The following is a 26315-nucleotide window of genomic DNA, read 5'->3' as shown; positions in this document are numbered from 1 at the left end:
ATGACAGGTAACTTAAACTAGGTATTGCAAAGTGCAGCCTGAGGTAGATGTAGCCCCCAGTTTGGTTTTGATCAGCAAGAGTAACACTAACAAAAGCAGAATTATTTTAAATGAATTTATCAAATATAAATGCCATACATAGAAGTAAGTGAATGGATGCATCTCTTCCATCATCCCCTGCTATGGAAGAGGCAAAAAGTCCTACCCCCAAACTGAGAAGCTGGCAGATGCACTACAGCTCCAGGGCAAGCTGGATATCTCGCAGGCGGGCAAGCAGCGCCTGCACGTGGCGTCTCTCGGCCAGCTGTGCTTTGGTGAGAGTGCTGATCCTCACCTGCAACTGAAAGGGAACACAAGTGCATCAGCATAAAGTTTGTACAGTGAGACTATTTATTCTTTTTGACAGCAAGAGCTGCTCCAGCAGCTTTTGTATTACCTCACTTGAGGGCCAGTAAGGGAGAGATTGTGTCACTCAGGAAAGCTCAGAACTGGCTGGAGTCAGAGGTACCCACACCTGGCTGTGGGAACCTGGGCCCCCAAGGCAGCGCAGGTCCAGTCTGCACAGGGAATTGTCTTGAGACATTGAGTCTACAAAAGCTTGATGCATAGCTTGGGAATAGCCTCAGAAAGGTCTGCTGGAGCAGGAGTTACGTTTCTGAACCAACAGGAAGATGCATCTGCACAGCCTGTTGTGCTCCTCAGCCTACTTCTGACTACAAATTTCCCTTCTCTTGGCATTTTACTGACAGCTTACTATACAATTCCTCACAGCTACCATCAGCCTTTGGGCTAAGTGCATGGCACAGTGCCAATCACCTCAGCAGCCTCCATTTAAATGCTGTGTACACACCTGACCCAATTCTTCCTGAACTCCTTGCACACCACCTTGGGCTCCCGGTTGCGTGCTCATCTCCAGCCACTGCTGCAGAATCTGCGCCTGCTGCTGACAGCACCTGATAAAATGGATTAGAAAGATTCTTATCCCAATTAAGAGCTCAACAGTCTAAGCCAACTTACACTTGCAATTGATACTTGCAATAAGACCCATTTTTTTGTCTCAAACCAGTCAATAGTTAAAATCTTTTTTAAAAGGTAAAAACAAAACAAAACAAACAAAAAAGCTGGAAAAAAGATGCTTCTAGTCCCTGACAGTTAAATTCCCCCCAACCCCCATTTCTTTTGAGCATTTCTGTTTTCTTGTTCTAGTAGGGCAGTTACCAAATACCAGCCATATTTACTTTTTTTTAATTGAAAGCTGGAAATGCTCAGTCCTCACTCCTCTTGATAAAAAAACTAAAAGCTAAATTTCAACTGCTCTGCCCAATTAATTTGTACTCTCTTCAGATTACACCCAGTGATACCTCTGCCATTCTTCTGCAAGAGCTGCCAGAGGTATAACTAAACCACTTGCCTGACTACAGAGGCAGTTCTGCACATACTCTCCTTCACCTGGAGTGAACTCAAAAGGAGAAAATAAAAATCCCTGGCACTTTTCTTTCTTTCATTCACAATTCTGCTGTGAGCAGACTGATTATTTCCAGGGTAGACAACCAGAAAAAGTGCAACAGAGTGGACAACATGAAGCAAGGCTGGCTAAAGGGGCATTACTTGAGTTCCTGCTTCCTGCTGTAGTAGTACTGCATCTGCTGCTGGATGTGTTGGAGTTCCACTTCCAACTTTCTCTCCAACATCATTTCTTCTCTGGAACTGTGCTCCCTCTTTTTCCCTTCAGCTGAATGGAAAATATAAGGCATAAGCAATGGAGGTAGAACAGACATCCACTCTTTTTTCTTATCAAAGAAACAGGAAGTATTTTTAATGTCAGGGAAAATGGGACCCTCTCGAGTCCTTTTCACGTGTTTTGTGACCCTGTGACATGCACCTGTGCACCCCAAAGGATCAGGTACACTGAGAGGGCAGCAGTTCTGACAGCACTACCAGCTCCTGAAGGCTCAGTCTGAACACACAAAAGATACAAAATGTTCTGATGGATGGTTTAGTACTGCAGACACTGTTTTGGCCAGTTCAGGGTTTTGTCTTTCACATTTAGTCTAGGAGTAATGAAGTACAGTAGTCCTGCAGAACGCATTTCATGCTCTGATGTCATTAAAAACACCACAGTGAGAGGTGCTTAGACGCCATCTATCCCCTTTACAGCCATACTGTAAATACAGGGAAATCTCAGAGAGCTCTACTGGATGGACTTCCCTCCTGAAGCAAGTTCTGTGGCACATACAAACACCCCAGCACCTGAGCACATTCCTGCTAAAAGAAGCCGGCCTCAAGCAGTTCCCATCCTTCAGTGCCTAGAGCAGGGCTTTAGCCCCCAAACTCAGCAGAATCCATACAACTGCATTTACCACCCCAGAAAGGAATACTGACACCCTTTACCTCCTGATGCTGGCACACAAGACTGCCCTGTCTCCCATACATTTTGTGGCAGTGACCTGCAGTCTCATATGGATTAGAGGAGGATAAGCAACTGCTAGAGTTTAGATCTGAGGATGTACCTGCAGTCTGGTGACTCCCTTTTCCCACCAAGTCTTCAGGTGACAGCAAACATGGCTGCAACTTCTTCTCCACAGAATTCTGTTGAGAGTCTTGGGAATGGGCTCCTCTGTGACCATTCACAGGCTGACCTCCTCTCTAGAAGGTCAGAATGATATTGGGGTTTCCTCAAAGGGTTTTCTTAAGTCAGCCCTACAACTAGGATGTGCCTGCCCTACTTAGTCCTACTCTCACTCAGACAACTCCTGTAGGTGCTGAGCCCCTCTCATAAAATCCCACTGAAAAGGCAGAGCTTAAAACATGGGCTCTTTGATTTCTAGCATGGAGGTATTTCACCAACATTAGAACTGCTCATTCTGTGTGGAACAGGGAGTTCAAAATGCAAGCACCTATTAGGAGGTTAAGTGAAATTCTATTTTTTGAAGCTCTCAGACACACCCATTGCTCCTAGGCTGAGTTTCTCTTAAATCCCTACAGTCAGGACAGCAAACTGTAACTGCTCTGACCTCTGAAGAGGCAGCACCCTCACATCACTTGCTAGGAAAAGATCTGGCTAGGAAGACCAGGAAAAAGGCACAAAACACAGAACACTTGGATTGCATCAGACTAGGGTTAAACAGTTCCTGGGCATTCAGAGGCAGTTCGCTCGATCGGCTTTAAAGATGACAGCTAGAACAAGTGAAAAACAGCTCAATATCCATGTGGGCAGTTCAGAAGGGCAAGAAAACACAGCAATAAGCAATGGGCCTGCTGACAGCAGCCCAGTACACACACTAACTGTTCCTTCAGCAATCCACTCACCTCTTCTGAGCCAGCTTTCATCTGGGGCATGAAAGATGCAGGAGACCACAGCTCTGGCCCCTGCCCAGCACGGTGCATGTCCTGTGTCCACAGGGGGAGGGAAGCACAAGCGAGAGAGGGATGGGGATGAGCAGCATTGCCCATCTGGGATAGACATCTCCAGGTACTTTCTTCCACGTGAGGTGTCAGCATTAAGTTCCCAGCGTGTGCATGACATTTATTCACAGATGTTTGCTGAAAGGGCACCTCTGACCTGTACAGGAAGAAAGATAAGGTCACTATACATTGCATTGGTCTTTTCCTTTGCAGTCAGTGCAAAAAAAGAGGAGACTCTTGTCATTCCCCTGCATACAGCTCTCCAATTAGCTGCTCTATTATGCCCACTGTAAGTCACCCTCTTTTCTTTATTTTTAAAATTAGATTTTCTACCTAGTAAAAGGAGGTCCCAGCAGTTCCTTGCTTTCAAAAGATTCCAGAGGGAAGTCAGGCTTCTGTGGTGGTGACCTGGCTCGTTGAATGGCATTTCTGAAAAGAAAAACAGAACCAAGATTGACCCAGACTTAGTATTATCGTAAATTGGCTTCAGCTGGCATTGCAGCTAAAGATCAATCCCGTTTCATCATTCATCCCTGCTCTGCAACATTCTCCTTGCATGCAATAATGATTCTTAAAAATTAAATTTCAGCCTGTATTAATGTGAGAATGTAGTTCACCATGTGAATGGTTGTGTCAACACAAAGAGTGGTGGAAGTGACACAAGTGAACAGGGCAGAAACTCTTCTTTTGGCAGCATTTACTTGCTTAAAGCAATGTGAAGTTAAAATCTTATTTCCCTGTAGGGTTCCTGTCCTGCACTGAGAAGCTTCATAGACAATTCCTCCTTGCAACTGCTCCATGATCAACAGGAATTTTTAAGGAATTGCTTCCCCAGGGAAAAGAAAGGGGCAAGAAGAAAGTTTAGCTTCCGTATACCAGGATCTTGATATTTATCATTTCATCAGATGACTTCAGTGAAAAAAACAGGAGTTTCAGTGACACTAGGTCACTTGGGCAAGATAAGCTCTCCCGATGCTGAAGTCCCATCAAAGGTATCTTTCAAATATTTCTCTATGTAACTGTTCCTATGACAAATGACCAATGCTCCACAAATTCTGCTGTAGCTTGAGAAAGACAAAGTGCAAGGTCTACAGCTGAGCTGGTTCTACCTGTCACTGGCAAGTACAGCCACAAATACCTTCACTGTGTGTGGGCTGATGCTTGCCTTACACAGCAGCTCTTGTAGAACTCTGTGCCACCAGATGCAAGTCAGAGTTAAGGAGAAATCATGGAACTAAGTCATCAATGACAAAACTTGGAAACACAAAAATGAGACAGACATAGATTACTTGTGCAAAGTTACTTATATCCCAGAGAAATGGGGGAGGGACTGAAATTTACACTCACAGGCCACGGAGAGCTGAGCCCTCCTCAGCAGGGTGAAGTGGTAGATGTCTGTATTTTAAAGGCCATGGCTCTTCCTCTGATGAATGTCCTCTTGCCTCAGGACTAGCATCAGGCCTTTTAAATGTCACTTGCTGCTTCAAAGGTGGCAAAAAAGAAAAAGGCTTCTTTAATTTCTGGGAGAGAGCCTTCTGTTGCCACAGCGTGGCACAACAATACACTGACTGGTGAAGACTGCAGGCTGCCTGCCAACACAAAGAATAGCAGAGCATCTGATGCCTGAGAGCAGGAAGCACCACATCATCTTCAGAGAAGGAACCAAGATTTCTGACGCCCTCAAAATCATACCAGCTCTCTAAACTAAATCAAGAGGTCCACTGTGGTTACATTTGGGTGAGGAGAATTAAGCGGGTACTTCTGCACCAAGGCAAGCTGCACGTTAGCAAATGGAACAAGTGGTATCCTGAAAACCTAGAAAAGAGCTGGGAATGCTGCCCAGAAGCAGGAAGAGAGCAGTCAGTACAGGCATCCTGTCACCCACAGGGCTGGGTTGATAACTCAGTGTGACACAAGCCCACATATGAAGGTACAAGCAGTGCTAAAGCTAAGGCAGGATCAGATGTAGCCTCTAATGCTTCACTCTGGCACAGAATTTAGAGACCTGACCCACATGCAAAGGTTTCAATCAGGACTATTTTCTATGGCAGAAATTAGCCAGTTTTAAAATAGTTTCATTAAGAAAGGTTCCCAATGAGTTTGAAGTCTTCTAGTCTCAGCTGAATGAAATGCTTTGAACCAGAGACAGAAGTGTACATCAGATCCAAACAACCCTGTGATGCGGAGCTCCAAGGCACATACACACAGGCACACATCCCACACCCAGAGCAGAGACAGAGCAGCCCAGCTCTGGATATGTCTGAGCAATCACTCTTTCACCTCCAGCTGCTGCTGGGTATGGAGCTGGCCCTGCAGCTGATGGATGCCAGCAGTGCTTCTCAAGGCATGGGTTACACCTTCTCTCAAAGGAGTTGAAGTGCGGTGAACTCCTGGGACTTTTTCAATGCCATCTTTCTTCTCCTGCTGCCCCTTGGCAAACCTGAGCCAAGCATCAAATACCTACAACAGGAGCAATGAGAGCTGTGAGTATACACACAGGTTCCAGGCCAGGGAGCAACACTCTCACTTCCACTGGGTAGGAACAGGCAGAGCTACAGCAACAGCAGGACACTGCCACAATGACAAAGGGACAGAGATTTAATTCAGCTGAGGCCAGATGGGGAAAAAAGTGCATATTTTTTAATCAGCTAAGAATTAGGGATTTTTCCAGCATCCCCAAATACCATACAACACCCCAAAGAGGAAAGGAAACAGACATTCAGTGTACACTCTGCTGACTGCAGTCAAATCTGCACATGATCTGCACACCTGCAAACTCACTCGCCTGCCCCTGCCCTGCACAGCCCCTTACCTTTCTCTGCACCGAAAGGGACCAGTGCCACAATGCTTGCACTGTCTTCTGCCTTTCCCACTGCTGCTGCAACAGCTATTGGGGAAAAAAATGCAAAGCAACCAGGTTAGGAGTTCACACAGCCAACACCAGGAACACCAGCCAATGCACCAAGCAAGCAGGAAGTGATGGTAGAGCCAGAGCAGAAAAACCCACTCAGTTCACCCAGTCTATGGCAAGGTGCCTCTTATGCTAGCTGAACCAAAAAATCATGAAAATGTTTAAACAAAGTTCTCTTGGTCCTTGTATAAACAGAACACGAAGGAGAAGGAAGAATGACTAGTAAGGAGCTAGTGTCTACCCAGGGGAAAATTCCTTACCCGAGTTTTCCAGCAAGAGAAGGATGCAGAGCAAAGTCTATGAGTCATTAGTTCATCTCCCCTTCTCTGCAGCAGCTGCAAGGCAACCAAAACTGTGAGTCACTTGCAGACAAACCCCATTTATGTGAGCCAAATGCTATTAGAACAGCTAGCAAACAGCCTTTATCACCCTCCCTTTGCTCTGTTGAGGCCACCCTCAATACCCAATGCCCTACAGTGTAACCCCATGTGCAGATGTCTACGAGCCCAGCAAGGATTTCATTCACAGTGAGCTCAGGTAGTCTCGTTAAGTCTGTTATTTCTATCACTTTCTTCAGGCAGACACAGCCATGCTCCTTCCTCCTCAGTACACAAAGCTGTCATGCTCCTCCTCAGCCCATTCCCTTCAGCAGGGAACTGAGTGTGTTCCTCCACACCCGTAACTTCCCACAGGCTGGTGATGTTCCTGACCCTTCTCACCTTTTTTCCAAGGCACTGCTGATGATAACTTTTCCATTTCACCAGGTACTTCTGCAGCAGGTGCTGCTGGTGGTGCTGTGCTGCCCTGTGGTGCTGAGCCCTCAGCATCAGAGACTCCTCCACTAATTCCTTCCAGTGAAGAAACAGGCTCTGTAAATGCACTGTTAGGGGGAGATAAATTAACTCAAGTTACCAAAAGGAGACTAATTATCTCTGACTATCAAGTGATCAGCTACTCTTCCCGACTGTTTCAGCAATACCTGGACAGCACTCGACACTGACAGTATTCAGCGTAAGAAGAGGAGCTGTGAACACTTCATGTAACAGACAGGGAGCTGTGACTTGCAAATCCTCCCTGCTGCCACTGATATTCTTTATAACCTTTAGGAAAGCCCTCTGTGCTTCAGAGTCCTCATGTCAAGAATGTACCATGGTACCATGAAAATGCTTGCAGAGTTTGAGGGTCTTTCAGTATGAATTACCAGAAAAAGACTGAAGCAGTAATTGATAAAACTACTTGCACGGCCTTCAAAACAGATGTCCGAGGTTCTCCAAACTAGTTATGGAAAATTCCTTTGAGGAAGGAAGTGTTACCATCCATTATATAGTACAAAGAACAAACAGAGAAACAAAAGTAACACAAGCAGCACTCAGCAGATCACTGGAGTCCCAATTCACTCTCCATTCTGTGGGGACATCCTTTGTAAGCCAATAGACCATGCAGTCACTTCATTTGTACAGATGACACAACACACTGCCCATAGCTCTTTCACAGATAACAAGGACTTTTGAGAGTTCAACATCTACATCAGCTCACCTAAATCCAAATGTTTTCTGGCCTCCACCACAGCTGTCACCTTCAGACGGCGGTGACACGCTCGTAGCCAGGCAGTGTCTCTCCACTGCAGCAGCACCTAAGGATACAAGGCAAACAGGAGATGGGACACAGACTGGCACTGCAATGGAAGGGGACACAATGTACTGCCCCCAGCGCTGGCAACAGAACCATTTCCCCCTCATTTTTCACTAAAGGCTCAGCAGACAGTAAGAATTTCCTACAAATTAAATACAGAAGTATTTCAGAGGGTCCTCTTGGCATTTTTCAAGGTGGTCTTCTCTCTCATCCATCCTGCCTCACCTCACCAGTACTCCTATGATAGATCATGCTACTAGATTTCCCTTCCTTCTAAGGAATGAGAAGAAGGAAGAGAAAAAGCCATGAGATCACAGACACCTGCAAAAACAAGATGAGACTCCCACATTGCTGATCTCGCTTAGTAGTGGCTCTTAGATTTAAGTTTTTGGTCCTTCTAATCACCTGACCCCTGCCTGAAGCAGCACCCGTACTGAGACCTTGGCACCTGCTGTACAGATCCTACCTTTGACAGGATTGCTCTCCTGTAGTGCTCATCTGCCTGAGCAGTTGCCTTAGATTCACGTATAAGAGCAAGGGCATTTTGTTTCCATGTACACAGCACCTGTCTGAAGGCAAAAATACACACAAAAGTTAAAAACAAACAATCCCATTATGAATGATTCTCACGTGTGCATTTGGCACTTTCCCACTCACAAGGGAGCCAAAATCAGCTGCATCTATAAACTCAGTCATGTAAACCAACTTCTGCCCCTTCAGGTCTGTGCTGAAGAGAAGGCAGTGCAAAACAGAACACTCTGAAATCCAGCAGCTTCAGCTGAGCCAATCAGGCTCTGCCAGTGACTCAAGCTCTATAGCATTAAAACAAATACGATAATTAAAACTAAAGTAACTACAACCAATGCAATATGATAATATCTATAATCACTCTCCCCACTATAAAGCAAGAGAGGCTCTGCATCTTCTAGGCTGCTTTAATACCACAGCAGACAGGGAATAATGCAGTTTGCTCTCTGATGACTCCTGCAGACTAAACAGAGATTTAAAAAATATTCAAGCAAAACAGACAGCAAACAAGAAGTTGATTTCTTTTAACTACATGACCTGCATGCAAGGCAACAGCAATGCATGGCAGAGTCAACTCCCAGCACCCAACATTCAAGAAGTTACAAAGGTGGCAGTGAAAGAAAGTAATGAATGAATTTGACTGCAGTGCAGTCACTTCTCTCATGCTGCCTAGAAAGAGGCTCACCTCAGCAGCAGTTGAGAGCGCTGCTTCTCCTTCTCAGCCACTTGATACAGAATGCACTGTGTGTTTTGTTGGTAAATCTGAAAAAAATAGCATTGAGAGGTAAATTTACCTCATCTGTTAACACCTGTGAGGACAGGAAATATGTAGAAACTCTTACTAGCATCTAACTAACTCCTACTAACACATAAGTAGCACTGGCAGTAAAGCAGAGGGGAAAAAAAAATCAGCCACTGAAATCAAGTGCTGCTTGGCTGTGACAAGCAGTCACTACACAATAGTTAATGCCAGCTGTGATAGACATTCACCAGGGCTACAAGATTACCTTGCCCTTCTGCTCCAAAAAGCAATGCTGGAGCTCATATAGCCCTACATACAAGAGCCTCCATTCCACCTTGCACACACGTGGTGCCTCCAGTGAAGCAGTGTGGGAACTCTTCAGCTCTCACTGAAACACTGCAGCACATCCAGACAAGTACCTCAAAAAGGCTGTTCCATCCTACCTTCCAAGCTGCCAAGGTCTTGCCCAGCAACACGTGTCGATAGTGCAGGTCTGCTTGCACCAACTTCCTCCACTTCTCACGCTGATGTCCCACATACTAGAAGGAGGAAATGGGAAAAAACCCAAAAGATACGTACACGTGAAGGAGGGAAAACAAGGAATGGCAGAGAGGAGGGAAAAGCATTTCCAGTCTCTGGAGAAACATCAGTCCTTCACCCTGCTGTAACAGCTTTTCACTCAAATTGGTGCTGCACTCTGCTATGTCCCCAAAAGATCGAGTTGAGGTGCTTTGTTTTCCTGCCCTTTGTAGGAATCCTCTTGAAGACTGAGGTAAACCACTCAAGTTAAAAGGTCTGCACCAACATAGCAGCTCTAACTACAAAATTTCTCACAGATTCCCAAGACACGCTGCAAAGCACATCTGGTACCTCATTTCATGGCAAGGAAAAGGCCCAGCATGAAAGTACTCTGTGACAGTGTTTGCTACAACCTGTAACACAAATACAGGCCATACACAAAGGCCTGGCTGCAAACCTCTACCTTAAGTTTTGAGAAGGACACACCCAGTACTGGGTGGGGATAATTTCATTGCACTAACTCTGATTTCATTCCCAGGTAAATCTAAACTGTATTCCTATTCTCACCGTACCTAGATACATGAACAAAAATAATTCCCTCTCCTCCCTACACAGTTCCTGTTCCACCCACACCAAACTGGTTTTATCCACATGAAAAGGGAGGAGAGCTTAGGAATGACTAGTGTTTAAAATAAACAATTTCATTTTTAGCCATATGGGTACATGCAATTCAAACATAACAGAAAGACTTCACACTCTTCCCCATCTGTTAACTCTCTCACCTCTCTCCACTTGTTCCAAGTCTGCTGCAGACACTTTGAGCAGTGAAATCTTAAAGCTTCTGTCTCCTTGAGCCTCCTATAAGAAAAATAATTATTTGTCCTACAATGCAATCCATGTTACTGGACACTTCTAGCTCGGACTTGAATCCCCATTTGTTATTTTCAGTAATTCATTTACTGAAAGACAACTTAGTAGACTCCAAAGCACAAAAAAAGGAGCGAGCACCATTGTGAATTAAATGCTGTTTGTCCAAAGCAGGCTGCCACAGAGCCAATCCAAATCATTCTCTGTTTGAAAAGTAATTCTTACTCTGTTTCTCTCTCCCGAGTCTTCTGTTTCCACAGAGAGAAGGTCTTTAGCAGCAGCTGGTTACTGTAGTGATGTCCTGCACGAACCAAGCCCTCCTGCTCCTGCGCCCGGGCAGCTGCTCTGCTACGCCAGCAGCACCAGAAGCAGCGCAAGAGCTGCCTTTCAAAATGAAGGACAGCCTGAAATGGATGGAAGGTGGCAATGAATGCACAGCACAGGCAGCTGCAAACAACAGGAAACAGCAACTGAAAGATGTCGTGCACAGGACTGTCCAGTGTTTGTTTTCCTGAGGCTGGACAGCAATGGACACACCACCAAAGCCCCTCTGCGGTGAGGTCAGGGACATGCTCACAGACCTGTGTGTATGTGGATGGAGGAGCTGTTACCAAGATCCAGCAGGCCAGGGAGAGGAAAAACAAGCTGATAAATAGCATGTGAAAGACTCCTAAGGAATTGATAAGCTCCAGAAACCAGTCCTGTTGAATGTACAAGGACTGATAAACCCCCACCACCAAGGGTGAGCCATATCTGCACAAAGACACCCACACATGCTCCTGTCAACTTGGAGTTGTGTAAGAGACCCCATAAAGGCCACAGTGGCTGCTACATGTAAAGACTCCAGGGCTATATGCATACACACACACACACACACACACCCCCCTCCCTTAGAAAATGAAGGGCCCTGTAAAGAACTTTATGGACACCTACCTAGAAGCAGCTAATTTCTCCATACAACCCTGCACTTCATAAATAGGCTGTGGCTGGCCATATGGTATTAGTGTGAGAGATAGCACACACACATTTACAGGGTGAGGGAATAAGTGAATGAACTATATGAATGGCAATCCTCTAATAATTACTTGACTCCATCATTAGCAAACTGCATAACTTTAAAAGGTGACCCGTAAATAGTGGTTGTAATCTGTTTCCCCTGACTTGATCCCTGAGTGGGAAAAAGGGAATTTACAACAACCAAGTCCATCTCATGCTAACCCACATTCACAGATGGTAAAATCATCCCCTCTATTTCCTAAGCAAGGTGCAAGAGTTCCATTTACCCTCTTCTCTCCCATTCGATATTCTTGCAGCTTGCAGGCCTTCAGCAGCCATGTGTCAAACACCCGCCTCATCAACACCCTCCTGGCAAGCAAAAAGGGAAAATGTCAGCACAGGAGATCATTTCTTCAGAAAGCATACTGATCTTATGAATGTCAGCTGACTAAATGAACCTCAGAGCTAGGCTTAACCAATCTCCCTCTTACGTTCCACAGAGAAGCAGGAGATGTAAATTGTTCATTACTCATAGAAAATGTCACAGCAATTGCCATCAAGTCATGCCCCCAAAGGTATTACCATACTTAAGATTCTACATTTGTACAAGTTTGTATTAATATTTTTCTACATACCTGTAACGGGCATGAGCCACTGATGTTAAGGCCTGCTGCTGTTCTTCCTCCTTCTCTTCCAAACGGGACTTCCAACGGTTCCAGTACTTCTGCAGCACCTGAAATAAAACAAGAAAGACACAACCCCCCCCAAAGATATCAAGTGAGGAGAAAAATGCAAAGAAAGAAATTATCAAAGTCCTAATGAAACTGCACACTGCAATGGTTGCCTGCTGCACTGCTTCATATACCAAACCTTATAACCTCCTACAAGTTTTTCTGGTAAAAGGAGAAATCCACCATAAACACAGGGAAACAAAAAACTAAACATATGTAAGAGTGGCAGCTGATTCACACAGATTTTCTGTGGCTATTAGTATTTAAGAACAAAGGCCCTGCTGTAATAAAAACTACTTTGTAGGTGACAGTGGAAGTCAATAGGACAGCTGAAGACAAACTGACACAAGAACCAAAGCCAAACTCACTGTAACTCGATGCTGACGGGATGACAGATTTGTTCTCATTCGCTGCACACGAGTGTCCAGGACATTCTGCCGAAGACCCTTAAGGCCAAGTTCCTGTAACAACAAGAAATAAACACAACTTTCATTTGTAATCCAAGTCAGGTAATTTGGAACTGATCTACAATTCTAGAATCCCTTGAGCAGGGGCAGAACATGGTAAATAGCAACATGAGAGCATCCTACTTCAAATCACTAATCATCCAGCTCTTTCAATCACTAATGTTTTCACTTCATGATCCAAACCTGTTTATTGGTACTCTTTTAATGAGCAGTACTGATCCAACCTTGAAAATAGTTCAGCTCCAAAAAGCTGGAGGCTTGCTTGTGCCCACCTTTCAGCCTTCAGCAACTTATTTTTTCTTTTAAAAAACCCTAAAACCTAAACAAAACCCCAAAACACTCAACTAATTGCACATGCAGCAAGCTTTGGTCTTATGTGAAAAGCAGCACGCACACATTACCGCAGTGAAGAAAAAATAATTCTTGTAGCAAACAGCATAAGAAAAAGAAATCAAGGGGAAAAAGTGATCTCATGGTGGAACAGCCAGGGAGCAGGTAACCCAACCCCCCCAAGATGAATCTACTTCAGCTGTTTCCCAAGTGGAAGAACAGCTGTTCTGGAGATCAGCACAGTTCCCCATTTGGATTCAACTGGCAGATTCCAGAATAGTTGAAATTTAGAAACCTGGTGTATTTCCCACTGAACACACCGCTGTCAGTGTTACAGGGACACTCCACAGCACCTCCCCACCCAGCACATAACAGTGTTCTTACCAACAGGTGACACTTGTAGTGCTTTTCAGCCAGCTCACACTGCTGAGCCTCTTCCACACACAGCACAACATCTGTCACTGAGTTAAAGTACCTTTTACACAGAGACAACCTTCTCCCACAGAGGGGCACTACATCTCCATCTAAATTTCCCTCAGTGTTTGAATGTCCAGCACTGCTATCTGCAGAAGTTTTGACTACAGTCAAACTTTCAGATTTTGCTGGCTTATCACAATATATTTCTGATGCACTCTTAAGTAGCAACCATAAATTATCTTCTGCAGGCTCTCATACAGCTGCTAATACACTTATATACAGCTGCTAATATACTGTAATTACAAGGGTTTAATTAATTGGTCTGGCATTACATACACCTATCTAATGACATGTTTGTTGTCACTCGCATTACTGCACAACACTCCTGCTTATTAACTGGATCTTCCCCCTGCGGGAACGCTTCTAACCTGTCTTTGCTAGGGACTAAACACAGATTGGATACAATGCTTCCAGTGTGCAAAGACTCTCCATAAGGCAATCCTTGCAGCTTGTTTTTCCAGGTCCCTTTGGTGAGCACGCATTCTTCTCCTGCACTCCCACAACAGCTGCCAATCAGAGAAGCAGCTCCAGAGCATCCTCCTTCGGTGAAACTCTTGGGCCAGCTCTGGAAGACAAACACAAATCACTCTTGGCTTGTTCTGTCCTAGGCTCATTTGTATCCAATGAGATCCTGGCATCTGAGCCACTGGTTCACAAGTGACATGAGCTCTAATGCTGAAAAAAGTTTTACAAGAATTCACATTAATGCTCAGCTAAAGATCATATTCTTCCTATTGATCACAAAGGCAGCTTTAAAGCAATTCCCTACTGTATTGACTTAAGAGAGGAAAGTTGGACATTGTATTACTTGTTCAACATAATCAAGCTGACATTCCAGCATACTCCCATTACTAGTTCCTACATCTCCAAGCTAGATTCTTTTCCACTGCCACCAATCAAAAAGCAATTCATACAAATATCTGAGCTCATTCCCATTCAAGGGAAGAAACAAAAGAAACAAAAAGAAAAACAAAAGAAACAAAAGTGTAATAATCTTTACCATCCTATAGGAGTTGTGATTTGACTGATTATCAAAAAATCCACAGACTGACTGATCAAAGTCTTGAATACATCCTTCTCACAGATATATCAGTCAAAATATAATAGATAATATTCAAGTTTTCATCAATGGAATTGTAAAGCCTTTTATTTTAAATCCCATGGAAATCAGGATCTTCCTGACAGTTCAGCATAGGATCTGAGCCAGCCAGGCCTGCCACAGTGCACAGCCCAAGCTGCATCTCATGACCTGCTGTCTCCTAGAGCAGAAAAAAACCATCCCTGTGCCCTCAGCAAAGGGGCTGAGCCCTGTTCCGTCCTAACTCACCATTCTGGCGTTTCTTTACTCTGTGGAGGTTCAGGTATCCCAGCCACGCTCCCACACATCTCCTCAGTTCCTGGTGCTGATGGTGAGTTATTGCCCTGGTGTCCTTCTGCTTCTCATCCTGGATGTATAAATACAGCTCTCGCCACTGCAACCAAGCCTGGAGGAACAATTACAGGGCAAGGGCAGTAAGGGAAAAACAGACAAGGTCGGGGAAGAAGAACAAAGAGGAGAGGAAGAACACACATGCAGTAAGAAATTCCATGTAAGTTCTAAAGGTAAAAGCCATGAGCAATGAGGTTCCCCCCAAAAAAGGGGGAAAAACCTAACAAAACCCAAACAAACACCGAAGGAATGTCAGCATAGAAAAGGTCAAAGATTTTTTCATTTTTTAAATACTTTCACACTTTTTCCTATTAAAAAGACCAATATAATACTTTCCTTTTGCCAATAGGCTTTCTTTCAGAGTATTTTCATATAAAAGGGAATCACATCATGAGATACTATAAGACTTCCCAAGTCACAAGCTTCTTTCCTTAGCAGGAAGAGGCCATGTTGCATCTTACAGTGCAAGTCAAATGAAATACCATCCCTTCTTTTTAATTACATGGACAAAAAGCCATGGTTTCAGTGAAAGAAGGAAAGAAACCCATGCTGTTTTCACTTCAGCTAAGATCAGCCATCTGGACAATGCTCTCAGTCATCTGATTTAGTCTTAAGTAGCCCTGCAAAAAGAAGGAAGTTGGACTTGAGGCATCTTGAACTCTGACAGGTTTGGTGCTGTGAACACTTCCCTGGGGAGTCTGTTCCAGGGACTGACCACCCTCTCAGGAAGATTCTTTTCCTAATCTTCAGTCTGAACTTGCCCTGACATAGCTTCAATCCATTTCCCATGTTCTGCTACAATATTCCATCATAAGTACTGAAATTTGCAAATAAATGAGTACAAGGCCTAATTTTTATTCACCTGCAACATTTTCACATGTGAGCAACTTAAACATTAGAAATGGCAGTAGCTGAAGCTCCTGAGACTTACTCGAAATTGCAGGCTCTGGGCCCAATGCTGCAGAGCCAAAATATTCATTTTATGTCCAGAGCACTTCTGGTACTGTTGTCTTCTCCACACTGCCCATGAAATGCTGCCAAAACAATGTTACAGACAAGTTCAAACACGGGTGCCACAATGTGGTGCAAGAAATCACTTTAATTTCACTGGAAAAAGGTACAAACAACAATCTTTTCAAAGAACCACCAAATGGTTTGGGTTGGAAGAGACCTTAAAGATCATCTTGTTCCAACCCCCTGCCATGGGCAGAGATAGTTTCCACTATCCCACATTGCTTCAAGTCCCATCCAACCTGACCTTGAACACTTCCAGGAATGGGGCATCAACATCTGAGTAATCTCTGGGTTTTGGGGCCTCACCACCCTCAGAGTAAAGAATTTCTTCCTAATATTCAATCTAAATCTACCCTCTTTCAACTTAAAGCCACTTCCCCTTGTCCTCTCACTCGCACGCCTTTGCAAAAGTCACTCTCCATCCTTCCTGTGGGCTCCCGTTAGGTACCGGCTGCCACACAACATCTCTTAAATTCACAGTCTATAGGTGCGCCAGAAGAACTCACATGCACCAGAAAGCAAAAGAATTCTTGAAAGAAAAAATCAAACACTGAACAAAGTCGCTGCAGGAAAAGATAACACAGATAAAAGCCATGGCCTTATGGTGAGTGCCACTCTTTTTGTATTCCATCCTTACCGCAAAGAGCTTTTTTCCCTGAATGCCAGTGCCACAGACTGCATCCCACGCTTCGTCCTTTGAACGCCAACATAAACCAGCCAGTGCTGCCAGGTCCTGAGCAGAGTTTGCTTCTTTGCTGTGCACGACAGGAAACGGCAGCATCTAAAGTTCACGCGGGAATCTGGCACATCTCAACCACTCCAACAACACATCACCCCCGACTCGTGCGAACTCAACCTGCAGGGACACCTTGTGGGAAAGCCCGAAATGACAGCGACCCTCCCTCTGGTCGAGGCCGTCACAGGGAGAAATCTCAGAATCGCTGACAGCACCGTCCATGCCACCTGCTCACAGCAGCGTGAACTATCGCACAATGGCCGATAATCCCTTTGTCTTCAGTGCTTACAGGGGAAATAACTGCAGGACAATAGCCGGCGTAACGACTGTACTGGGAAGAATTAGAGGATTTTCTTTGGTTTGTTTTTAAAAAAAAAAAAAAAAAAAAGAGTTCATCAGGTTCATCCGTTGCTTTTCAAGAGTTATTCTCTACTACAAGCAGAGAAATCAACCAGAAACAAGTCAACATTATTTAGCAGGCTGGTCATGCAGCTAAAAACAGAAGTGGTGTCACAAATTCCAGTTTACCACTTAGTGCAGCACACTGCATATTCTCCTCACAGCAGGCTGGCCTGTCAGAACTGACACTATTAAAGCAGAGTTATTAGAAAAAAGGTAGCATTGATTCTATGCCACTTCACACTTACGCACAGAAAAACCCCTCAGACTTTTCTTTTTTAGGATTTCCTTGTGAATTAAGCATTAACCTACCCTGAAACAGGTCACCTTTTTCTATTTTTGACCGAGTAACACACAGCTTCTGCTGTAAATACTCTGGATTCAGTCAGTAAGAAAGGAAGCCTGGATAGTCTGTCAGTTTGTGTCCAAAGGTGCCAGTCTCTAGGACATTCCGAGGCTGCGTTCATGTGCAAGGAGGGCAGTTAACTTATTTTGCAAATCAGCACAGAATGAAACCTCAGTATCATCTTTAAACAAGGGTCAACCTCCCTTCAGCAAAACACATTCCCTGAACCCAAGAAAGTTGCTACCAGAACAGACAGCTCCAAATCCCTTGCAGAACAAAAAAACCTACACAGTAAGATAAAGGGCATTTCAAAAGTTTGGGCTTCTTTCTATTGCAAGACACAAGCTGGAAGGAACAGTCAATAGACATAAAATGTCTATTGACACAATAGACATAAAGTGCAGTTAAAAGCACAGGGAATTACTATCTAATGTCTCTTGCAAGAGTTGATGAGAATTCCAGTAAAACATTAGATCAAAAAACATCTACTTGAGAACATATTGCGATTAAGTAAAAAACAAACAAACAAAAAACCAACCAAAAATCAAGCCACCCCCTCTAAAACAAACAGTGCAATCCAGAGCAGATGGAGAGGGCCTTAAGCCAGTGAATCACTGGCATCCCTAAATAATTCTATAGCTACACCCCTCTAACAGAACCCCCCTGCCATCTGCTCCTGCAAGCACTGCACTACCATGGGGTGGGGGAGCTCAGGGTGCAAACAGGCACACAGGACACAGATTCTGGTAAATAATTCCCCTGGAAGCTCCCATCTCAGTAAGTCCCCGAATACTGGTAATCACCATCACTTCACTTACCATGAGACTCTGCAACACAATACTTGTTCCTCTTTCCTTGCTGTTGGCATACATAGGCTCTCCAAGCCTTGAATATCAAATTAAGGAGTAAATGCCTGAAAAATGAAAGAAGTGACATTCAGTAAAATATAAAAATAGGCAAAGAAAGCATTGCTCTTGGCCCAGACGTACCATGGATGGAATTGGCTCACTGGTATTAAAAGCTCCTTCAGAAAATTTCTCATACACACCCCAATGGGAAGTCATCTCACCAACCTGTAATGGTTGTCTGCTCTGAGGCTGAGCTGCTTTTCTCTGCAAACTGTCCACTGCTCCTTCCACTCTCCAAAAGTTCTTTGAAGAATCTTCTGATCATAAAAGCATCTAAACAGTTGAAATATTTGGACAGGAGAAGTGTCATATGCGTTTCCAGAGTGACCACAAATCAGTTTTAATGAAGATTACACCACCTCTCCTCCAGGCTTGCCTGATTAGCCTAACAACATCTAATTGCATTTAAAACCACTACTCTACTGTTTCACTTTATTCCAAGAATCCATGAAGTACTGCAAGAAGCAATCACTTTACTGACTGTAAATACTTCACATGAAGACAAGGAATAAAAGACAGATGTTGTTAACTCGTCAAACATCAGAGTACCAGTTGAGAGCTATTCACATCTTCTATCCTCAGTTCTGTGTTTTACTCTAACAACCAGAACAGTCGATAACAATACATGTGTTTTCCTTTCTAATTTTGTTCTTTGCTATTTTAACACAAAATATTTTATATATATAAATAAATACAAAAGCTATATCAGATTTTATAATGCTTTGATGTTTTTATCATGTAATAACAGCAGAATTAGGCCCAGAATACCTAGAGGTCTCTCAATGAAACATATCATCCTCTCACAAGCTGCAATTCACAGCCACCTACCCCAAGCCAAGCTGCTAAATCATTCCAAGCACTCATGCATAAAAGGAAAAAAGAAAAGAGAAATGAGCTATATATAATTTTTTTTTTTTTTACTTGGTGCATTAACAGTATTGCACATGCATTAACAGGTATTACAAATAAAAGCTACGGAGAACTGGGGACTTTTGAAAGGCAATTCATTATTGCTTGTGCTCCCTGCTGGTCTTTATAAAATCCATTTCCTGTAAAAAATAAATTCATCATTGTGCTGAATTGATAAGACAGCCAAAGTAGTGCCAGTTCAGTAGATCAAGAGGAACGGTGAGGTTCACAGGACAACTTCTGTTTACCAACAAAGGCAGAAACGGAATATATTTGACACAAAAAAATGAAACTGAATGACTAAGGACCTGATCTTATTCCAAATACAAGTCCTCCCACTGGGAACTGCTTCAGTTCCCAAGGGTGTGGTCAAGCAAGAATGAACATGCAAATTAATGCAAAACAAGAAATGAATACCAAAGCGTGGGGTTTCAGTAGCACACAGAACACTGAGAGCAGAAAGGAATTATCTGCCACAGGTATTTCCTGTGTCAGATACATACCAAACATAAACAGATATACATTAAGAACGACAGTGCAGACAGTAACATTAATCGAATTTCACATTAAGAGTTGGACTCAATGATCCATGCGGGTCCTTTCCAACTCATCATACTCCGTGAAACCTCTATCATCACAACTTTGGGAAATAGTTAAATTTAAAGCAGGTATCCCAGTCATATCCCGTCATTTATATGCACATACTGTTCAACTTTATCAAAACACAATTCTTATGAATTTGGTTAATAAAAATTTAACCACAATTATTAAAAACAAACAAAAAAGCAAGAGCAAGAAGGGTGCCCAAAGAAAATCTTCAATTGATCTTAAAATACATCCAAGGCAGCCAGTACTCGCTTAGCCCAATGGTTTACCACTAAGCCATAAACAACAACAACCACACACACACTCACAACAAACAAACAAAAAAACAAAGAAAACAAAATTTTAAAACCACCAAACAAAAAAACAGCCCCAAAACAAAAACAACCCCACCCACCTCTGAGTCCTGTAATTTTATCTACCTGGCTTTGGAAGGGAGGACTTGTCCAAATGTCATTTTTACCCACAGATAGAAAAACTTCCTTGCTAGATATCTGGAATACAAGGAAAGGTTAGTTGCCTCTGTACTCCTCCTCTGCAAATTCCCAGACAGTAGTGAAAATAGAAATTGCTATTCTAGTTTCAGTAATAGAAGTAAGGGTCTCGTTTTCAGAGATCAATGCATATATGAACTACTTAGCCCTGAAATTAGTACCTGTAAAAGAGCAATTCATGAAGCATCATTGCAAAACTCGAGTTGGGATGTACTCCTTTAGGAATGCTGTGTAGCCCAAGTGCCTCCCAGCAGCCCCCTTCACCCAGTGACACCCCTGAGCAGGGTGCTGCCTGGCTGGGGGCCCTTCCCGAGGTTTCAGTGAGGTAACATCACCATTTCCCCCAGGGTAACCAGAGCCAATCTAATGTCTGACCCTTCCTGAAGCCAGCCGATCTTCCTTCTTCCCACCTCCCCTCAGCAGTTCCACATCTCCACAAGTTTCTCCCAACACCAGCTCAGCTCACTAATGCCTTACTGTGACACTATCACCCTTCCTCTCTTTTTCCCAATGCATTTCAGAGTTAATTGGCACACGAAGGGCCCCAATAAGCACCAAAGGCTTCACAAAGTAATTAGCTAAAGCACACAGCCAGGAAGGTGGGCCTCCCTCCTTCAGCAGGTCTGAGCGGCTCCAGCTGCTCAACAAATGATGTTTGTTTTTAATCTCTACACAATTACATCCCACCTTTGTCTTTGTTCTTTCAACAAAAACAAAAGAAGCAAATAAAAAACACTAGAGGAGGGCAAGAAGAAATCATTATACCTGGCAGTGCATCCGAGAATATTGTTAAATAGCCATTTTAAAAATTGCCTTTGAAAGTAAAAAATATGTGAAATCTGACTGTCAATCCTCGTCCTCAAATTACCACAAGGCACCTTCAGAACTGTCTGCCATGGCCATGAACTAAAACTTCAGCTGTAACCTGCACTGGTACTATTAAACCCAGACATTTTTAGGTCTCATCCCCTGCTCCATCTAGTGAAAAATATGTTTTGTACTTATCACCTGCTTTGGAATTTTTTGAACATTCTTCTTTGACTTTGGGTATACTCATCTTGACCTGGCTTGTCAAGACCTCTGTCCTGAGATTCATGTGTTGCACACTGGGGAGCAACAGATTGTCCAGCTGCATGACCTTGATGCTCAAGTGGTAGCTGGATTTCATGCATCAGCAGGGATTTTGAACTTAAAAGGAAAAGAGAAATATTTTGTGGAAAACTGTATTACCTGCAAAGAAGTGGCATTATTTCAATAGCTTGGTATCTAATCAAATACAGAACACGACAACTACAAAATGCTAAAACATTTATTGTTCCTTTCTCGGTGTTTTTCAGGATCTGGAATTTTAAACTTTCCCCAACACAACCAGGAAGATGCATTTCAGTGCAATCATGTCTCAGACAACTCTCTTCTGCTCTAAAGTCAAAATGCAAAATCACTCGACACATTGGTGTGTGCACACAGGGTGCATTGACAGAGAAGCTTTGTGGTTTTCTGCCTTTTAGTTTCAAACACATCAAGGTATTCTGTCTACTGCTGATAAATTCTCTTGAGCACTAGTGAAGTGAGAACTTTCTATTTTAATATAAAATGCTCTTTTACAAGCTCTTTCCTAGTTTTGTTCATATTTTAACTTTGTTTCTCCTTAAAAAAAAAACAAACTGAAAAATCTCTTCCTGTTTTTACATACTCACCATTAAAAAACAAAATTAGACCTATTTTTCCATCCTACAGTTTACTTTCACGTGTAGCTCTAATCTGAAAAATAACAAGTGTGTTTTTATGAATTCTAAATATTTTTTCTTGGTAATTTTCTGAAAACAAGGATTAAAAAAACCCCCCTGTGCAGATAAAACTTGCTGCACCGGTTCCATTGAAGCTTCTTTCCCAAAACAAATGCTGCCACCACCCTGAAAATTTGCACATCAGAACCACAAACACATTCTTGAGCTCCAGAAGAGGCAACAGAAGAGGATAATCTGAAATCTCACCCTAATAATCGCCTGAACTGAGCTAGGAAAAACATGGCTGCAGCCAGAAAAAAAAAGGTGTTTTCACAAAGTGACTGGAACAATGCAAGTTTCAAAAGTTCAGCTGAATAACCACTATTAACAAAACATTGGGAGGAAATACAGTACTTTAGGCTTGTTCCAGCAGGCTGCAAAGAGTTAAAAAAAAAAAAAAAAAAAAGGAAGTTAATGGAAGAAAGCAATACCTGTATTTTGTGTGAGAAATTCTTTTTTCTATAAAATATTATCTGAATGTTTTCTGAAAGAGGGAGGCCCTGTCCAGCAGACAAAAGAATTCTGTTCACATCAAGACGTGCAGCTAAGGCAAGTCTATGCACTTTTGAAGAAGGGTTTCAGGCACGTTAAAAGTGATGCAAAACAGTTTTCAGCACAAGTTCTTGTACACACCTATTAGGCTCAACTCCCTATGAAATATTTCATCTGCCCCAAAGGTAAACCTGGTCTGACCATTTGCAACAACAACCCTACACAAAGGAGCTGAAGAAATCAAATTTGGGTGAAACATGCAGAAGTTTTGTATTAATCTCTAAAGTGTGCGAATATCTAATAATTTTCCAACATGCGTACTTTAAAACAGATTATTTCTCTATTTGAAACATTGTTATGTGCTGCACATATTTAATGACAGCCTATGTTCCCCCAACATTTATGGCAAGTGACCATGAAAAATAAGAGTTAAAGAAGGATCATATCTCCCTTGTAAAGTTAGAAAATGAAAGCATGGGAAGAATAAGAGAACTAACATAGAGTAAATCTGTGGTTGGGCCAACAACTGTGCTCAAGCACCTTATGTTCCTGTCCAATATCTCAAGCCCAAGAACATCAGTCTTATATGTAAATGTTATGATAATGTAAACTCACATCAGGTTGTGTTTCATGATTGGTTTGGGGGTGTTGTTTGTTGTTTTTTATTTTGCTTTTATGAGGAACATTTTCTGGTTAACAAAGTTTCGTAGAGACTAATAAGCCCTTCTGTGAGAATAACTCAACTTTCTTCTGTCCCATGGAAATCTTAAGATGTTATAAATATAAAATAAATTACAGCTAAGGTCTTTAACATAGTAGCTTCTTATTACTGCTTACCTGCTCCTGAATTTCTCCATTTCACTGTAGTTCCAAGCTTGCAGTACAAATGCACTCTCTGCTCTGCAATATTGTTTATTAACTTTGGACAAAGAATAAATAGGTGCCTGTTACTTGTGATGAATCCAACACATGGATCAATGCTAAATGCAGTCTGTATTATAAAAATGACATGACTTCCACTCAGATGACCTGCACTCAAACAACATAATACAATTCCAGATGTTTAACATGAAAAGCATCTGTGTGTCTCACTTAGCAACACAGTGCTGGCTTAATCTAATGGTAATAAAGTAAGAACCATTTGAATCCTAAGGCAGCAATTCTACCCACCTAAGCAAAAATGTGCTAGAAAGGTGCTGTAAAAAATAAACCATTCCAAGTTATGTGCCCCTACTTAAAAATAACTAACTAACTAAGGGTGACACCATCAGCAGCTGATTCCTTTTCACCCTTTTGAGTTTTTTTAATACTATGTTCCTCTCCTTCAGAAGCTCTCAGAAATGAAGAAAACAATGAGCTCCACCTAGCTCCAGCAAGAACTTCTCGATGCATGGAACCCTGCGACTTCCAAAGGTCCCGGAAAGAGTGACTCCGTGAAAGCACCTGGAATTCCAGCCAGGCATCTCCTTCTAAGTGTGAGCGCCAAAGCGGAGTTTTCTATAAGCATTGGTTAGGGTGTGATTAAAACAAACAAATAAACATACAAACAAACCACCTACAAGATTTTTCTGGAGTTTTACTGCACGAGATTCCTTTCAGCAGGTAGCGATACCCTGAACGCTTTTTGTGCTTATGGACAAACACGGGAGACCCACACGACGCTGCTCCACAACCGCTCCATGAGGGACCGCGGCAGCCATCCCCACCCTGCTGAGGGCACCACGGATCCCGGGTCCGGATGCGGTACCGGCACGCGAGACGTGCGGGCAGCAGCGGGGAAACCCATCGCAAAGGGGAGAAAAGCGAAGGGCGGGCCCAGCAGCGCCGGAGGCGGCCCCGCCATGAGGGGAGGGCGCTTCCCGCCCCCGCCATGAGGAGAGGGCGCTTCCCGCCCCCGCCATGAGGGGAGGGCGCTTCCCGCCCCCGCCATGAGGGGAGGGCGCTTCCCGCCCCCGCCTCAGCCCTCACCCGGCCCCGGGGCGCCCCCGTGCGGCGGGGCAGGGCCGAGCGCTGTCCCGGCCCCGGTGGAACCGGGATTTACCGACCACAGGCACGGACCCACCCGCGCAGGGAAACGGGCTGAACGGCCTGGCAGGGAGCTGGTGCTGCACTTGGGAAAAAACTTGTGTTCTGCCACTTCTGCGCAGCATCTGAACATTTCTGCTGTGAGCATCAAGTAACAGGCACCCGTGGCAGATGTGCCTTTGGGAGCCAAAATAACCGTTTTAGCTCACAAGAGCGATGTGCACAAAGGTGACAGTGAAAACACAACATAGTTCAGGCCTTCTCAAAGCCTACAGCATCTGGTAAATAACCACTCAGCTCGAGGCAGGTGGCCCGCTGGTTGCTATGGAGTCTCCCTGTGTATTTGTTTGGAAAGTACTTGCTGGCTTCAAGAGACTTGGCAAAAATTACAACGCTGTCTTATTAATACCGCAGCACTTTTGTCACGAAAAAAAAAGACAGAAATGTTTATTTCTCGTCTATTTCTCTCATTCCATATGTAATCACATTTTAATTCCGGTATTCAACTTCATTTGAGATCAGGAAGAGAACACTTTATTCAGACTCAACACGAAATTCCTTGTTCCTACACAGACTTCTCTGCCCAAGGTGTTTGGACACCCTATGGCCCCGCTGGGTTCCTGCGGCAGAATGGATGCAAGTCCGGGGGACAGAATTGTGGGCAAACGGAGCAAGCGATCTCGCTCAGTAAATTCCTCAAACTGATGTTGAAAACAACGTCTGCTCCTTATTAGCAAAACCAGACTTTCCCGGTGCCTCCGAATAAGCTGCTCCGCTCACTGCACCAACCTAGCCCTGCTGTCCCACGGGAACGCCACACTCCGAATTGACAGGAGCCCGGTGTGGGCTGAGAACACCGGGACCCTGCGCACACACTGCCGGGCTGGGCAGGGGCGCAGGCTCTGCCGGCCCGCCGCTCCCACCCGCGGGAGCCGGGCCGCGCACGGCGGACGCCAAGGCGAGCACGGGCAGCTCCCCCCGAGCCCGCCAGTGACCACGGCGAACGCGCGGGGTGAGGGGGAGCGCCCGCCGAGCGCGCTCTCAGCCCATCTCAGCCGCGATCGCCCCGCCGCTTCCCGCCCTCTCTCACCCCGCGCTCCCCCTGAGGCGAGACGGGGACACGGGGACCGGGACACGGGGACAGTCCCGGGACAGGGACCGGCCGATCCCGCTACCGCCCCGCACATGGCGCGCCCCGCGTCCCGCCGGCGGCCGCCTCCCCCGCAGGGCTGCCCTCCCAGACTGCCTGCAGGCCCTCGCCGAGCCCCGCGCCTCTTCTCACCCGCCGCGCCGCTCGCAAGGTGAGACGCCGGTCCCGCGGGCGGCCGGCGGCGGGGACGCGCGGCGGGCGAGCGGCCCCGCCGCCCTCAGCGCCTCCCGCCGCCGATTCGCGGGCAGGCGGCAGGCGGGGGAGCCCCCCGGCGCGCGCGCCCGACGCGCCTGCGCGCGGGGCGTTAAATGGGTGCGGAGCGGGCGGCGCGAGGCCCCGGCTACGGCGGCTGAGCGGAGGCGGCGCCGGGCGGAGCGGGAGCGGCGGCGGCGCGCGGGGCGGCCGGGGCTGGAGCGGG

The 26315-nt window shown here is 44.7% G+C and overlaps 1 protein-coding gene across 10 annotated transcripts; it reads right to left on the bottom strand.

The window, feature by feature from the left end:
• Positions 1 to 25: 25 nt before the first annotated feature.
• On the bottom strand, positions 26 to 26101 carry SFI1 (SFI1 centrin binding protein). 10 transcript variants are annotated; one of them, XM_040080531.2, is made up of 31 exons: positions 26030 to 26101; positions 23560 to 23641; positions 21452 to 21631; positions 20372 to 20443; positions 18603 to 18710; positions 18348 to 18442; positions 16686 to 16803; positions 15966 to 16068; positions 14933 to 15089; positions 14009 to 14170; positions 13513 to 13583; positions 12700 to 12792; positions 12236 to 12333; positions 11888 to 11969; positions 10830 to 11008; positions 10520 to 10595; positions 9662 to 9757; positions 9162 to 9238; positions 8415 to 8517; positions 7853 to 7949; positions 7036 to 7196; positions 6577 to 6651; positions 6218 to 6292; positions 5686 to 5865; positions 4753 to 4994; positions 3739 to 3834; positions 3310 to 3562; positions 2511 to 2646; positions 1609 to 1732; positions 851 to 953; positions 26 to 340 (listed from the first exon to the last, which is right to left on the bottom strand). In XM_040080531.2, exons 2-31 carry the CDS (start codon positions 23577 to 23579, stop codon positions 233 to 235), a joined length of 3540 nt encoding a protein of 1179 aa, XP_039936465.1. In that variant the 5' UTR covers positions 23580 to 23641; positions 26030 to 26101; the 3' UTR covers positions 26 to 232. The 10 variants fall into 10 exon arrangements, with proteins under 10 accessions (XP_039936465.1, XP_039936467.1, XP_039936468.1 ...); XM_040080533.2 differs by having other exon boundaries at positions 4753 to 4886; positions 26030 to 26100; XM_040080534.2 differs by having other exon boundaries at positions 4753 to 4883; positions 26030 to 26098.
• Between the last annotated feature and the right edge of the window lie 214 nt (positions 26102 to 26315).

The sequence above is a fragment of the Hirundo rustica genome, chromosome 17 (genome assembly GCF_015227805.2).
Source record: "Hirundo rustica isolate bHirRus1 chromosome 17, bHirRus1.pri.v3, whole genome shotgun sequence".
In the NCBI taxonomy this organism is placed as follows: Eukaryota; Metazoa; Chordata; class Aves; order Passeriformes; family Hirundinidae; genus Hirundo; species Hirundo rustica.
The sequence above is the reverse complement of the archived record's forward strand: the minus strand, read 5'-3'. Positions and strand labels throughout refer to the sequence as shown.

Bases quoted from the DNA above. Each gene is read 5' to 3' on its own strand.
- SFI1 (XM_040080531.2), bottom strand. From the start codon at position 23,579: ATGGAGAAATTCAGGAGCAG. The intron at 15,090-15,965 runs GTAAGTCTCAGG...TTGTTCCTCCAG, and splicing joins CCCAGAGCCTGCAATTTCGA to GCTTGGTTGCAGTGGCGAGA. The intron at 6,652-7,035 runs GTGAGAAGGGTC...GTTGCCTTGCAG, and splicing joins AGCAGTGCCTTGGAAAAAAG to CTGCTGCAGAGAAGGGGAGA.